The sequence below is a fragment of the Barbus barbus genome (assembly GCF_936440315.1).
Source record: "Barbus barbus genome assembly, chromosome: 35".
In the NCBI taxonomy this organism is placed as follows: Eukaryota; Metazoa; Chordata; class Actinopteri; order Cypriniformes; family Cyprinidae; genus Barbus; species Barbus barbus.
The window spans coordinates 25,513,633-25,528,080 of NC_136763.1; the positions used below are offsets into that span (position 1 = coordinate 25,513,633).

Here is a 14,448-nt window from a genome sequence, read left to right on the forward strand (position 1 = left end):
GCTGCTACAGGGACGCGCACACTATAAACAACTAGCTTTGTTCATGATCAATGTAAACATGATCAATGTTGCGTCGCGCGCGCTGTCGCGTTCTATTCTGTCGCGTCGCGTTGTTCGTCTGCTTTGGTCCTTTAACAAACACGAGAGGCGTAAACATCGCCCACACAGTCGGATAAGTTCGCTGAACAGAAACTTTTTTCCATGTTATTACTCCACAACGCGACGGCCAACGCGTCACGGTGGGTTTGTTTTTCAAGAGGTGGGGCGTTGTATTTTCCCACCGCTGAAAACTTTCGCGACTGCAAAGCAACAGAAACATCAAAGCATCCGCGTCCGTCTTTTGCTGCGACACTGAATATGTTGAGCACTTCACGATTCTAGTCGCTTCTGAATAGTTCATCAATATCTTCATTTTTCAACCCTTTCTCCTCTATGAGGCATTTTCCATCCTCGCCTACCAAAGTTCTCCTCTTCCGCGGGCAGCTGAAACTTCGGCAGTAAACCCCTGGAAATCGATGCGTGTTTTAATGTGAACGAGTTGAATGATTAAAGCCACAGAACGAATGCAGCTATTATTACCAGAATCTTAAGAAAGCCGCCATTCCCAACAAACCCCATCCGATCCCGAGCCGTGTTTTAAACGCGCTGTCTCCAGACAATGATCCCGCAGAAGCCCGCAGCTGATTTGTCAAGGACACCGCAGCTCGCATTTGTGCATGGAAAGCAGCAGCCAAATACAAAGAAGAGCCCGTCTGCGTTACCTTTCTGTTGTTTCTGCTGTTGTATCCGTTGTAGGGGTTGATTCCCGTCCTTGGCGCGACGGAGAGCAGCATTTTTTCTCAGCGCGGTGTCCGGAGCGGCGAGGCTGACGTCAGTCAGAGGAAGTTCAGGCGGGATCTCTTTTTTTTTTTTTTTTTTACAATTTAAATTTGCATACTCAAGTAAGAAATAGCCTAATACATGACATAACATAACAGACGAATATGGACAATCTCCAGTAGCCTATGCTGTTATTCCACTTGCTTTGTATGATATTTAGGCTACCCATAATAACGTTTAATATCAGTGACATCTTTTTCCTGAGACCATCCACATAAACCAAAACCTGCAATACATTCAATAAAGGAATGGCAGTACAAATGTGATTGTGCATTGAAATCAGAAAATAGTTGCATACATATTAGGAGAGATTTGAGGTTTAGACAGTGGTGGACAAAGTACACAAATCAAGTACTTGAGATACGTACTATAAAATATTACTCCAGTAAAAGTACTACTTTTTCAATTTTACCCGAGTGAAAGTACTACATTTATGTACTTAAGTAAAAAAGTACTGATAGATAGATTTATTTGCAATTTTATATAGACTACTTGATTTAATTTTATATTAGCGCATATTTTTATAGTCCTGTTGCTCAAAATACCTGGGATTTTCCCAAAATAACCACTATATGCAGTCAAGATATATACAGGTCCTTTTCAAAAAATTAGCATATTGTGATAAAGTTCATTATTTTCTGTAATGTACTGATAAACATTAGACTTTCATATATTTTAGATTCATTACAACACAACTGAAGTAGTTCAAGCCTTTTATTGTTTTAATATTGATGATTTTGGCATACAGCTCATGAAAACCCTAAATTCCTATCTCAAAAAATTAGCATATTTCATCCGACCAATAAAAGAAAAGGGTTTTTAATACAAAAAAAAAGTCAACCTTCAAATAATTATGTTCAGTTATGCACTCAATACTTGGTCGGGAATCCTGTTGCAGAAATGACTGCTTCAATGCGGCGTGGCATGGAGGCAATCAGCCTGTGGCACTGCTGAGGTGTTATGGAGGCCCAGGATGCTTCGATAGCGGCCTTAAGCTCATCCAGAGTGTTGGGTCTTGCGTCTCTCAACTTTCTCTTCACAATATCCCACAGATTCTCTATGAGGTTCAGGTCAGGGGAGTTGGCAGGCCAATTGAGCACAGTAATACCATGGTCAGTAAACCATTTACCAGTGGTTTTGGCACTGTGAGCAGGTGCCAGGTCGTGCTGAAAAATGAAATCTTCATCTCCATAAAGCTTTTCAGCAGATGGAAGCATGAAGTGCTCCAAAATCTCCTGATAGCTAGCTGCATTGACCCTGCCCTTGATAAAACACAGTGGACCAACACCAGCATCACTGACTGTGGGTACTTGACACTGGACTTCAGGCATTTTGGCATTTCCCTCTCCCCAGTCTTCCTCCAGACTCTGGCACCTTGATTTCCGAATGACATGCAAAATTTGCTTTCATCCGAAAAAAGTACTTTGGACCACTGAGCAACAGTCCAGTGCTGCTTCTCTGTAGCCCAGGTCAGGCGCTTCTGCCGCTGTTTCTGGTTCAAAAGTGGCTTGACCTGGGGAATGCAGCACCTGTAGCCCATTTCCTGCACACGCCTGTACACGGTGGCTCTGGATGTTTCTACTCCAGACTCAGTCCACTGCTTCCGCAGGTCCCCCAAGGTCTGGAATCGGTCCTTCTCCACAATCTTCCTCAGGGTCCGGTCACCTCTTCTCGTTGTGCTGCGTTTTCTGCCACACTTTTTCCTTCCCACAGACTTCCCACTGAGGTGCCTTGATACAGCACTCTGGGAACAGCCTATTCGTTCAGAAATGTATTTCTGTGTCTTACCCTCTTGCTTGAGGGTGTCAATGATGGCCTTCTGGACAGCAGTCAGGTCGGCAGTCTTACCCATGATTGCGGTTTTGAGTAATGAACCAGGCTGGGAGTTTTTAAAAGCCTCAGGAATCTTTTGCAGGTGTTTAGAGTTAATTAGTTGATTCAGATGATTAGGTTAATAGCTCGTTTAGAGAACCTTTTCATGATATGCTAATTTTTTGAGATAGGAATTTTGGGTTTTCATGAGCTGTATGCCAAAATCATCAATATTAAAACAATAAAAGGCTTGAACTACTTCAGTTGTGTTGTAATGAATCTAAAATATATGAAAGTCTAATGTTTATCAGTTCATTACAGAAAATAATGAACTTTATCATAATATGCTAATTTTTTGAAAAGGACCTGTATATGTGTTGTTGATATGCTGACGAGAGTGATGTAGTGATGTTCACTGTGAAGCTTATATTGTAATGAACCTGAGAGAAAACTGATCTGACGTCTAATTTTCCCCAGTAAGAAAAACGTGTTTTAAAGCTTGTTGTTTTGCAGAATGTCACAGTTATATGTGACATGAGAATTAGGCTGAAGTTAGGAAGAACATTTTAAGGAAACTATAATTATATTTTCATAATGATTTTTGTTTTCTTCTCAAACCTTGTCTGTGGTGTAAAAACACCCCTGGCCAAATGCCCCCAGAGGGCATCACTTCCCACTCTGATAATTACTGTAGTTACCATGTTCTGAACATCACATCCTTTCTTTTTACATCAGATGTAATCCATCTAGGTGGTTGGATAAAAATATTTGGACTTTATATCTAAAAATGTCCTCAATTTAGCACCAGCAAGCTTGTTAGCTAGACAGTTAGCATCAGCTAACAATATTTACTTATTTTCAGTATGGTTATGAATAAACATTCATATCTGTCTGCTCGGCTCGATGATCTAAACAATATAAAAATGTATACTGTTGATAAACAATATAAAACTGCTAACATTTTAATAAAACTGCTAACGTTACAGCAGCGGGGAATATGAACGTGCATCAGTTATTTTATTTAATCTGTGTTATTTTAATGTTTCGTTTTTTGACCTAAAACATAGAGACATCGATCTGTTTGCATTCAAGCATTTCAGTAGGCTTAAATAGATCACCCTTTACAGCAGATTTGACCTAAATATGATTTGCAGTTACAATAATTAATCCTAAAATTCGACATTAGTAACTTACTTTTCGCAGCATCAGTTGCACTCACAAAATCTCCCTGTTCTACTCGTGAGTTCAGTTCACTGGAGACTCGCTCTAAACGGTTCATTTGAATCAGTGAGTTCAGTTCACTGGAGACTCGCTCTAAACGGATCGTTTGAATCAGTGAGTTCAGTTCACTGGAGACTCGCTCTAAACGGATCGTTTGAATCAGTGAGTTCAGTTCACTGGAGACTCGGTTCATTTGAATCAGTGAGTTGAGTTCACTGGAGACTCGCTCTAAACGGATCATTTGAATCAGTGAGTTCAGTTCACTGGAGACTCGGTTCATTTGAATCAGTGAGTTGAGTTCACTGGAGACTCGCTCTAAACGGATCATTTGAATCAGTGAGTTGAGTTCACTGGAGACTCGCTCTAAACGGATCATTTGAATCAGTGAGTTCAGTTCACTGAAGACTCGCTCTATACGGATCATTTGAATCAGTGAGTTGAGTTCACTGAAGACTCGCTCTATACGGATCATTTGAATCAGTGAGTTGTCGACTCGAGAACAGCTGCAATCGGATCATTCCAATTCGTGAATGAATCGTTTGTTGCGATTTGCGAACCGATTTCACTGAAAAACTGGTTAATTGAAAAGAATATTATAATATTATAATCATTGAAAAGATTATAAGGAGTAACGATATGTTTTATGAAATGTAGTGAAGTAAAAAGTACGATCTTGGAATGTAGAGAAGTAAAAGTAAAAGTTACTCAAAATAAAACTACTCCAGTAAAGTACAGATACTTGGAAAAAGTACAGTAACGAAGTAAAGCTACTTATCGTTACTGACCACCACTGGGTTTAGAGTCTCAAACATTGTCCATTTCCTGAAGGGTTACACCATGTGTATTGAATATAGCCTACATATTATACGTAAGGGGGGCCTTTGAATTATTAGAAAAATAAAATATTGCCCACCCGAGGTGGTGATGCGGCCACGGAGTTATATGGAATTATTCCGTTTATACTACGGTTGCCACACCTCAAGACATTGATCAGATGATAGATTTCAAGGCACTTGAAGGGTTTTCTACTTAAATCGCTATTGAGTAGGATTATTTCTTCCGCATCTCATCCAATGCATCCCTTGCTAATTCCAAAACGTCATTTTAAACCGTAACGGAGGCTTGAGCTGTTGATAGCAGACTAATGCAGATGCAGTTAATACAGTAAATAACTAAATTAAGAGAGAGAGAGAGAGAGATTACCGCTGTGAGTCTGTGCGTCTCTTAACTTGTGTGTAAACTGTCTGTGAGGGAGAGATAGTGGGAGAGATCGTGTGCTTTCCGTATAATAAAACGTAATTTTGTGGCAAAAACATGGATATGTTCTGTCGTTTTTATCCCTTTGTTTACTATATTTATTTGTTTGGCCAGTGTCCTTGTGGGTTTTGGTTCTTTTGCTGTTTTAGGCTGTAAGGACATTTGAAATACAAATCATTTGGCGAAGTGATATGGACATGTGATGCGGTGCCTGGAACTACGTTCGCCGCGCGTTTCCCTGAAAATAATTGCACACTTTAGAACGTTCATCAGCCAATCAGATTCAAGCATTCAATGGCCCCGTAGTACTTTTACTTACTTACTTTTGTCATTTAGCAGACGCTTTTGTCCAAAGCAACTTACAAATAAAGTAACTAAAAGTTACAACTCTATAATACTATATACGAAAATAAAGAAATTAAATAAAATTGACACATGCATATAACAACATTTCAATAATAAATATATAAATGAATAAACTAAAATAAAAAGCGATACTTCTATCCCTTGCCGGTGTCCCTGCCCGGTGGAGTCGCACGGTAGAGTTGATGGTCTTTACACTCTTTACTTTTTACTTTTGTCATTTAGCAGACGCTTTTGTCCAAAGAGACTTACAAATAAGAAAAAGTAACTAAAACTAAAAGTTACAACTCTATAAATACTATATACCCACATATTTAAGAAAATAAAGAAATTAAATAAAATTGACATGCATATAACAACATTTCAATAATAAATATATAAATTAATATAAACAAATTTACAAATAAATATACTAGTATATTTTAATATTAAAATTATAAAATATATTAGTTTATATTAACCGCGAGTACAGCGCGCATGCAGCACGTTAGCATTCGTTAGCCGGTTAGCTTGTCACTCGTGGTTCCATTCGCATTTCTATTCGTGCCTATAATTGTTTTCTTTTTTATCTCACTCCGTTTTTCACGAGTTCATCAAACAACAGTGGTAAGCAAATCATTCTTCAGTTACGGTGAGTAATGGCTTCTTCTCCTGCTCTTGTTGTTTGCACTGTTTGCCACATGTACAGTTTATCTCTCTCTGTCAGCGATGAGGGATTCACATGTGATAAGTGCAGGGAAATAGTTAGGCTGACAGAGAAGATTTCAGAATTAGAGACACGCATCCAAACTTTAGTTGAGGACAGTAAGAATGTGAGGGCTGTAGATACTGCTTTGGATGCGACTAGCTCAGGGAGTCCTGTACATTGTTCGGTTCCAGGGCAACTGGGTGACTGTGAGGCGGCCTAGTCGCGGGTCAAAACACCGCTCTTCCGTTCCGATCAGAACATCAAACAGGTTCTCCCCACTCAGTGACGCACCCACTGAGAAACCTGATGAAAGTGCTCTAGTTATTGGCGATTCTATTGTAAGGAACGTGAGAGAGTGAACGCGCTCTGACTCATAACACTGGCGCACGTGGAAGAAAATGGACGGTGCTCTACAGATCACATGATTCAGTGGATAATTATTAGAAATGTTCTTCTTTTTGAAGAATATGTGAGAATAAATCTGTTCTGAAATTCCAACGATAACAAGAACTCAGCATCCACTCTCTTTTCCGGGATACTCTTCTTTGTTGTTTGTTTACACTAGTTTTCGAAACAGCGTCACCATTCTCACCCTTCTCTGCAACAGCAGCTGCTCTGGTCACGTGATCCTAGCTCAAATCTGATTGGACGGCCCTTGTTTTCGCTTTGCGAAACTGAAAAGATTCGTCGGACTGGACGAAAAGAAAACATTCGCTTTTTCGGTGCACGAATGTTCGCGGGCTGTGTGGAAGCATCCATAGGAAGCTGTGGTTTTATTCCAGCGCGTCATCGCGTGCGAAATTCGTTTTTCGCTTTTTCGCTCTCAGTGTGGAAAGGCCTTTAGATGTAGCATATGTCATTACAGAGCCTGCAAACCTAAACTTTAAATAATAGCCTACCATATTTCCAGACTAACGTGAAAATCCATGTGCAAAAAATGGCGAATTTTTCAAAATTGTTCATCCCTCAAAACAAAACATGTCTCCTGTAAGAAAACACAATTTGCTTTTTGTTTCGTGCAAAATAATAATTTAACAAATAGTTACGCTTATCACTATTTTTCAACCCCTAAAATTTGATGATTAAAAAGAAATAGCCATGGATTAATAATGTAACCGTTCAACTTCATTCTGTTATACAGCACTGAGCACATTGTCCTTTATAACTTAATATCAAAACCAGACCAACTTATTGCATATGAACTGTCGTTTACTAACTTTTCTTAACAGCTTTATAAGATTATTTCCACCTTTTATATGCCTGAATGTTACCTTACTGGGATCACCATAAATTAAAGGTCAACTCTTTCAGTCCATCAGTGAGTGAATAGCCTTCCTTTATTAAGGCCCGTTTCCCGTTTTTCCAACTGAGGAGGGAGGGGGCCCTGGAGGAGGACAGGGAGAAGGTGAGGGTGGGAGAAACAAGGGTGGTGTTGATGGAGGGAGGAGCCAGGAGCAGAGGAGCCAGATGGGGAACCCAGCCAGGAAGGAGGGAGGAGCCATGGTGGAGATTGGGCTGATCAGTTTGGGGCTGAGCAATGGTGTGTGCTCATATCCTGCGTTGTCAGTTTCTTTCATCATTGCTTCAACTTCTGTGAGAGCAATCACGTCTCTCTGTAACCCTGTCTGGGTCATGACTCCACAGCCACTACAACACTGAAACCTGAAAAAGTACATCTGTATACTTGACAATGTATGAAACCTGACTGATGTGAATCATTTATCTACAGGAGGAAATGTACTTGAGGATAAAAATGCATTTAAAGTCATACTCTCAATCCACCCATTTCAATTCAACTTTTATTCATTTGTCTTTTTTTACGAAAAGCTCTGGTGTATGAAATGTGCTGCAAATCACTCAATAGCTTTGGCGGGTTTACACTGCATGATTTTATTCCCGATTTTCACTCACTGGCATATTTTAGGAAATCGCAGACAAATGCCCAAAATCCGAGGCAAATCAGTGCTCGTTTACATGTGTGATAATCATGCAGTGTATGTTATCAAAGACGGTGACAGCTCATGAAATCAACTATTGCCAGATTTTAGCCTAAAACCTTTCACCTACACATCCATTTTATTCCAGAGTTATGCCTTAGGGACAAACTGCAAGAAGCAAAAACACATGTAAGAATCACTTTACCACTTGAAATATGAAACTGTACAGATATTCCCAGCTATTTCAACTTTTTTTTTTTTTTTTATCTGATTGATAAAATTACTTGTGTTACCCTAATGTAGTCAGATTGATTCTTTTTCTGATATTAAAAGATGAGTTTCTCACTTGAGTAAAATTGGTTAATTTATATGCTATCACATGAAACACACGCAGGTACTTCTCTTTAATAGGTTTAGGTCTAGGTCTAATTTATTTAGGTCTAATTATTCCTAAAATTATACTAAATACTTAAAGTTTCACAATTCCTTTCAGTTCAACTTCACAAATATAATTTTACCATGAATGTGAATGCTGTAATTGGATATATACAGAATGTTGTCTGACCCTCACCCAGAGAAGCGAAACGATGAGCGAAGTGAATGAGAGCTGCTTTATGGATATGTCACCATGGAGACTAATATGGTTTGGGTATAAACAAGTCTAATGCCAAGCAACCCCCTCCGTTATGGGCATTGTGTCTCATAAAATCCACACAAATGAGCTATTGAGTGCCTAAGCATTGAACATTCTGGTTGTTTACATGGATACTAGCAGTTCAAGTATTGTGTTGGTCCTTCAAATTATATGAAAACAGAATTATAATAGGATTAGAAAAAGTGAAATTTTAATTGCATCCAAATATCACAAAAATAACAACAACCCTATCACACTGGTATCTTGAGCAACAGAAAACAACCAAAGCAAAGAACAAAAAATGATCCTTGAACTTGAACAATTATGAATCGTCTCTCTTTCCTGAAATAGGTTACTGTATACGTTTATGTAATTTGTCTAATAACAATGCCTAACAATGTCCAATTCAAAACCTGGATTGATGCAATTTCAACCACATTTCCAAATTAAGATCATAAAAGGTCATTGATCATCTTAGAGAACTGCCTACCAGCTCATTTGAACAGCGTGAATATCTGTTCAGTTGGAACTCATGTGTATACATACCAAACTATGCTTCATAAAAACAACAAATGAAAGTGGAAAAAAGGTCAACCATGCATCTTTAATAACATGCTTCACACCTCCTTTTTGATTTTGAACATTGTGTATTTTGGTAAAATTGTTCAACTAAGACAGAAACATGAACCATTATTTTCTAACTGAAAAGGGACATGCTGTATGTTACTCCAGTGAACTGCCTCGATACTTGGCTACAGTTGCAGAATCTAGTTGCAAAAGCTTGGTAAAATGATTAGATGGTGACATCTAGAGTTCAAAGTTGAAAATGCAAGTTGTGTGCTCCACCATCACTAGCATTAGAAAGCTAAACGTTTGTCTCTGCGTCTGTGTCTTCCATTTTATTCCCTTGACCAAGGCTTGACACCATTAGCCCCTGGTGGTAGGAGGATATGTGATTTTCCTGTGGCCGTAGTCATTAGTCACAAGGCCTGTCCCAATACACACACATGTGGTGCAAAACCGGCCCAGGTATGAAAAATATCAACACTCAGTAGATTTAGCTCTCACTAAATCCATACCAACATAACACCGCTTCAGAACAGGATGTTCTATCCTGTTATCCATCACTTCAGGAGCAAGACAAGGAAAACATTTCCATCCAGATTTTCAGAAATGCCACTCCTTTCTGAAATCTTTGAAATGTATATTTTGAAAGAAAATTCCAAGTTCAAGAGCTCACACCCAAAGATTTGTATCTGTACTTGTACTTCCACAGGGGGCTGCACCAGCCAAGCGAGTGGAGAATAAATCACTGATAATCTCAACAAACTGTGAAATTTCTGTTTGCGTCACCTGAAGAATTGTTGAAATGGTACTGAGGTCCATTCAGAAGAATTTCCAAATCATTCTCCTTTACAGTAAATCAAATTAAATTGTTTAGCAGAGACAGGCAGTTAAGGAGGTCAAAAAGTCCACAACTGAAGACAGCATTTGATGTGGTAAAGCCATGGTTACTGAGGCAGGGCACAACAGGAAGCACTTTATCTCTGGAGACACACATCAAATGGCTTGACCTCATGTTATCTGATCTTAAAACAGCATCTTCTCCTCATGCTTCTCAACTTTTATATTTGAACAATCAAATAAAAACGGATGGCAGAACAGATTTTATGGGAGTGGAACTTTCTTATCAAAGCCCTGGCTCAGAATGAGTTTAAGAGAAAAATAATTCCTGTGTTCTAATGCCCATGGATCTAAAGTAAGCAGCTTGCATTGTTTATTTTAGTGAAATAGTTGTCTTCAAAATTGCCATCGGATTTACTGTACATTATTAAGAAAAGTCTGGCATACCCAACCACTGCAAATTTTATACGAAGCCTACTCACTTCTCGGTGTGAACTGTTACAGTTACAGTTATCTACATTTGTAGAAAATAAATCTAAAAGTTTACTTTGGTGATGGTGGCTGGCACAGTAGCTAGTTGAGACAGTAGCTGAGGCGATGGCTAAATGTCCCTGCCATAGAATCATTCTCTTTCAGACAGCTGTCTGTTTTCAAGAAGTCGTCATCTGCTCACCATTGATATACGCTCTTCCAGTGGACAATGCTTATCTTGGCTCTCCCTTGCAACATTTTGGTGAGGACAAAGCATCTGGATCATGGCATTGCACGAAAGCTTCTCCTGCGCAGTCCCCAGTGAGCTCCCAGATGGACAAATTCTTGACTTCTTTGGTCGTCTGTGGTTTCTGGTCAGAGAAAACATGGATTTTCCTGACTGTGGAAGGGTTGTTTTTAGCAAATACGCTCCACTCTGTACACTCAAAACAGTAGTTGTGCCATTGCTCCTTTAGGTTAGACTTATTTATTTTATAGGCATTATTATTTTAATAAATTTATTTTTCTTTTTTTCTTTTCTCTTTTAATTTGCTAAGAACCCCCCCCCCCCCCATTTTTATTACAAAATGAGGCAGAAAATATATTTTATAATTTCTATAGGCCACTGTAATATGTAAATTAGCACTGTTTTATTCATACACTTTATTTCCTGCATAACGACTTGAAAAACATACATAAACAATATAGACGTGTGTTTATTGCTTTCATGTTTCATCAGTCAAAACGTTTCTGCTTTTTATTCAGCTTAGCTACAGCGATAGCTGGGAGCCTTTAAGTTATTACTTCTATGAGTCTGTTTTGGACTTTCTGCATGAGAGTATCCTCCAGCTTTAAATATAAATGAAATATAGGGTGAGTCTGAAATTGCAGACTGTCTTAATAGGCAGCACATTTGAATTTGAATTTACTTTGCAACCATTAAAAAAGTATGTTCTATATAGTATTAATTTGGGTAGTATGTATGAAATTCGGATGCCATGTGGGTTACTATCACGTGATCTACAAGTCAGTTTCATCACTACCATTCATAAATCCTCTCACATGGCCTCATGGGATAGCAAAGTGTCCATTGACTGCACACTTCAGAATCTTGGCGGAAGGTCATCCAGGTATTTTTCTTCTACAACCCGAATTCCGGAAATGTTGGGACGTTTTTTAAATTTGAATAAAATGAAAATGAAAAGACTTTCAAATCACATGAGCCAATATTTAATTCAGAATAGAACATAGAGAACATAACAAATGTTTAAACGGATACATTTTACACTTTTATACACTAAATGAGCTCATTTCAAATTTGCAAATACCTGTTACAGGTATCAAAAAAATTGGCACAGGGGAAACAAAAGGCTGAAGGGAGGGGCCTGGCAAACAGAGTCCAAGGGGGTGACGAAGGAGGGAGAAGCCAGGGAAGCGATAGGAGGGACGCGGAGCAGGAGGCGCACAGCTGGACCCAGGCCACAGCCGTGATGATGGACCATGGTGGAGCCGACGGAGGGAGGAGCCATGGAGGAGGGATGGCCACCGACTCCAGGGGGGCGACCAACGGTGGCGGAGCATGTGGTGGAGGAGCCCGAGGCGGAGACGGAGAGCCAACGAGCCAGGGGAATGCCGAGGATCCGGGGGGCCAGGGTGGAGCCGAGGGCTCTGGCGACCGATACGGAGGCGGCAGTCTGGATATCCGCGGTGGAGCCAGAGCGACTGAGGACCCAGGTGGAGCTGAAGGGAGGAAGGAGCCCAATGGAGCCGGTGGGACAGAGCTACGAGGCGCAGCCAGAGGAGAGGAGTCCTGATGTGATGGTGGGTCGACGCCCGACCAAGGCGGAGCCAGAGGGACGAGGGAGCCCGATGGAGCTGGAGGATCGAAGGATGACGGTGGAGCCGAGGTGGAGCACTGGGTCTACGGGCCAAGGCAGAGTCCGGGCCTCGGAGGCTGGAGGCTGAGGTGAGGGCGACGCTGGAGTATGGCAGACCCACGGGGCTCGCACCATACAGATAGGGGGCTGAGAGCGAGCGGGTGGGCTGCCAGATGACAGCAATGGAGGATGCAGGAGTGGGTGGGCATTTTCAAGGAGCGGGCACTGGAGGGCACATGGAGGATCTGATGCCCCCTCCCTATCCAGCAGTCCCAGATCTAGCTTCAGCTCACCCTCAGCTGCGGTGCAGAAGGCGGAGGTCCACTCCGCGCTCACACCATCCACGGCGTGCGCCCTCGTGATGGGCACTGTCGCCGGCTCTCGAACCTGATCGGACGGGTTGGGCTCAACTTCCTGGGCGATCATCCGCTCAGTCGCTCGACTTAGCGCTGGCTCGCACATCGCGGCGGGAAATGGCTCTCTGTCATCGGTGGGCTTGGGCTGATGCTCCACACCGCGGGGAGATGGTGGGCTGGGCTCTGGGTCTGGAGTGGATCTGGCGTCCAGAGTCCACTCCACGAAGGCGGCGAATTCCGCTCGAGGACCATCTTTGGACGACAGCGCTCTGCACGAGATGTTCAGGCTAGCGTCATAGAATGAGCAGAGCGCGTCGTCCGGGTAGCTGGTGAGTTCAGCGAGAGCCAGATACAGTCTGGTATGGTCCTCGAGCGAACGCTCCCCCTGCTCCAGCAGGAGGAGGAGGAGGAATTTGGGGCGTAGGAAGGGATCCATATGGGAAACACAACGTAAAGAAAAACACTGAGGGAATAACAGAAAAAAAAGGAAGGGTAGACGTAGAGGTAACGGATTTTTGGTCGGGTCTTCTGTCACAATCTGTGATGGATGGAGCGAGGAGACGAGGAATCAAGTTAAACAGTCTTTAATTTAATGCAAACAAGGGAAATTCACACAGGAAACGGCTGAAGACACACGAACATGACGAAGTAGACCCGACAAACACTAACAGAAGGACTGGGGCTTTTAAACATAGGATAATTGGGGAAGACGACGAGACACACCTGAAATCAAATTAACACAATCAACATGAGGGAAAAACTGGGTCACAGGGAACACATGGGGAGCAAAACACACACAAAACAATCCACAATCCTGACAAACATAAAAGGGATGTCTTAGAAAGTCTCTCAGAAGTAAATATGGGCAGAGGGTCTCCAATTTGTGAAAGAGTGCGTAAAAAGATTGTGGAATACTTTAAAAGCAACCTTCCTCAACATCAAATTGCAAAGGCTCTTCTACAGTGCATCACATCATCAAAAGATTCAGAGAAACTGGAGAAATCTCTTTGGGTAAGGGACATGGCCGAAGACCTTTGTTGGATGCCTGTGATCTTCGGGCCCTCAGACGACACTGCATCTCTCATCGGGATGATTCTGTCATTGACATTACTAAATGGGCCCAGGAATACTTCCAGAAACCAATGTCGGTAAACACAATTCGCCGTGCCATCTGCAGATGCCAACTAAAGCTCTATCATGCAAAAAGGAAGCCATATGTGAACATGGTCCAGGAGCGCCGTCGTGTCCTGTGGGCCAAGGATTATTTAAAATGGACTGTTTCAAAGTGAAAAAGTGTTCTATGGTCAGACGAGTCCAAATTTGACATTCTTGTTGGGACCTTTCAGAGTGTCATTAGTGTTCAGTTCAAAGGCCAGCATCTCTTTTGGTATGGGGGTGCATAAGTGCATACGGTATGGGCAGCTTACATGTTTTGGAAGGCACTATGAATGCTGAAAGTTATATAAAGGTTTTATAGCAACATATGCTCCCCTCCCGATGACGTCTATTTCAAGGAAGGCCTTGTGTATTTCAGCAGGACAATGCAAAA

The 14,448-nt window shown here is 41.4% G+C and overlaps 1 protein-coding gene across 1 annotated transcript in view; it reads right to left on the reverse strand.

The window, feature by feature from the left end:
* LOC306855131 (RNA-binding motif, single-stranded-interacting protein 2-like) overlaps nt 1-877 on the reverse strand; it is a 64,929-nt gene extending 64,052 nt beyond the window's left edge. Inside the window, exon 1 of the mRNA XM_079393582.1 lies at nt 762-877. Within this exon, the coding sequence (XP_079249708.1) occupies nt 762-833 (72 nt within the window). The 5' untranslated portion in view covers nt 834-877. The remainder of the gene's footprint in view (nt 1-761) is intronic.
* Nucleotides 878-14,448: the final 13,571 nt, after the last annotated feature.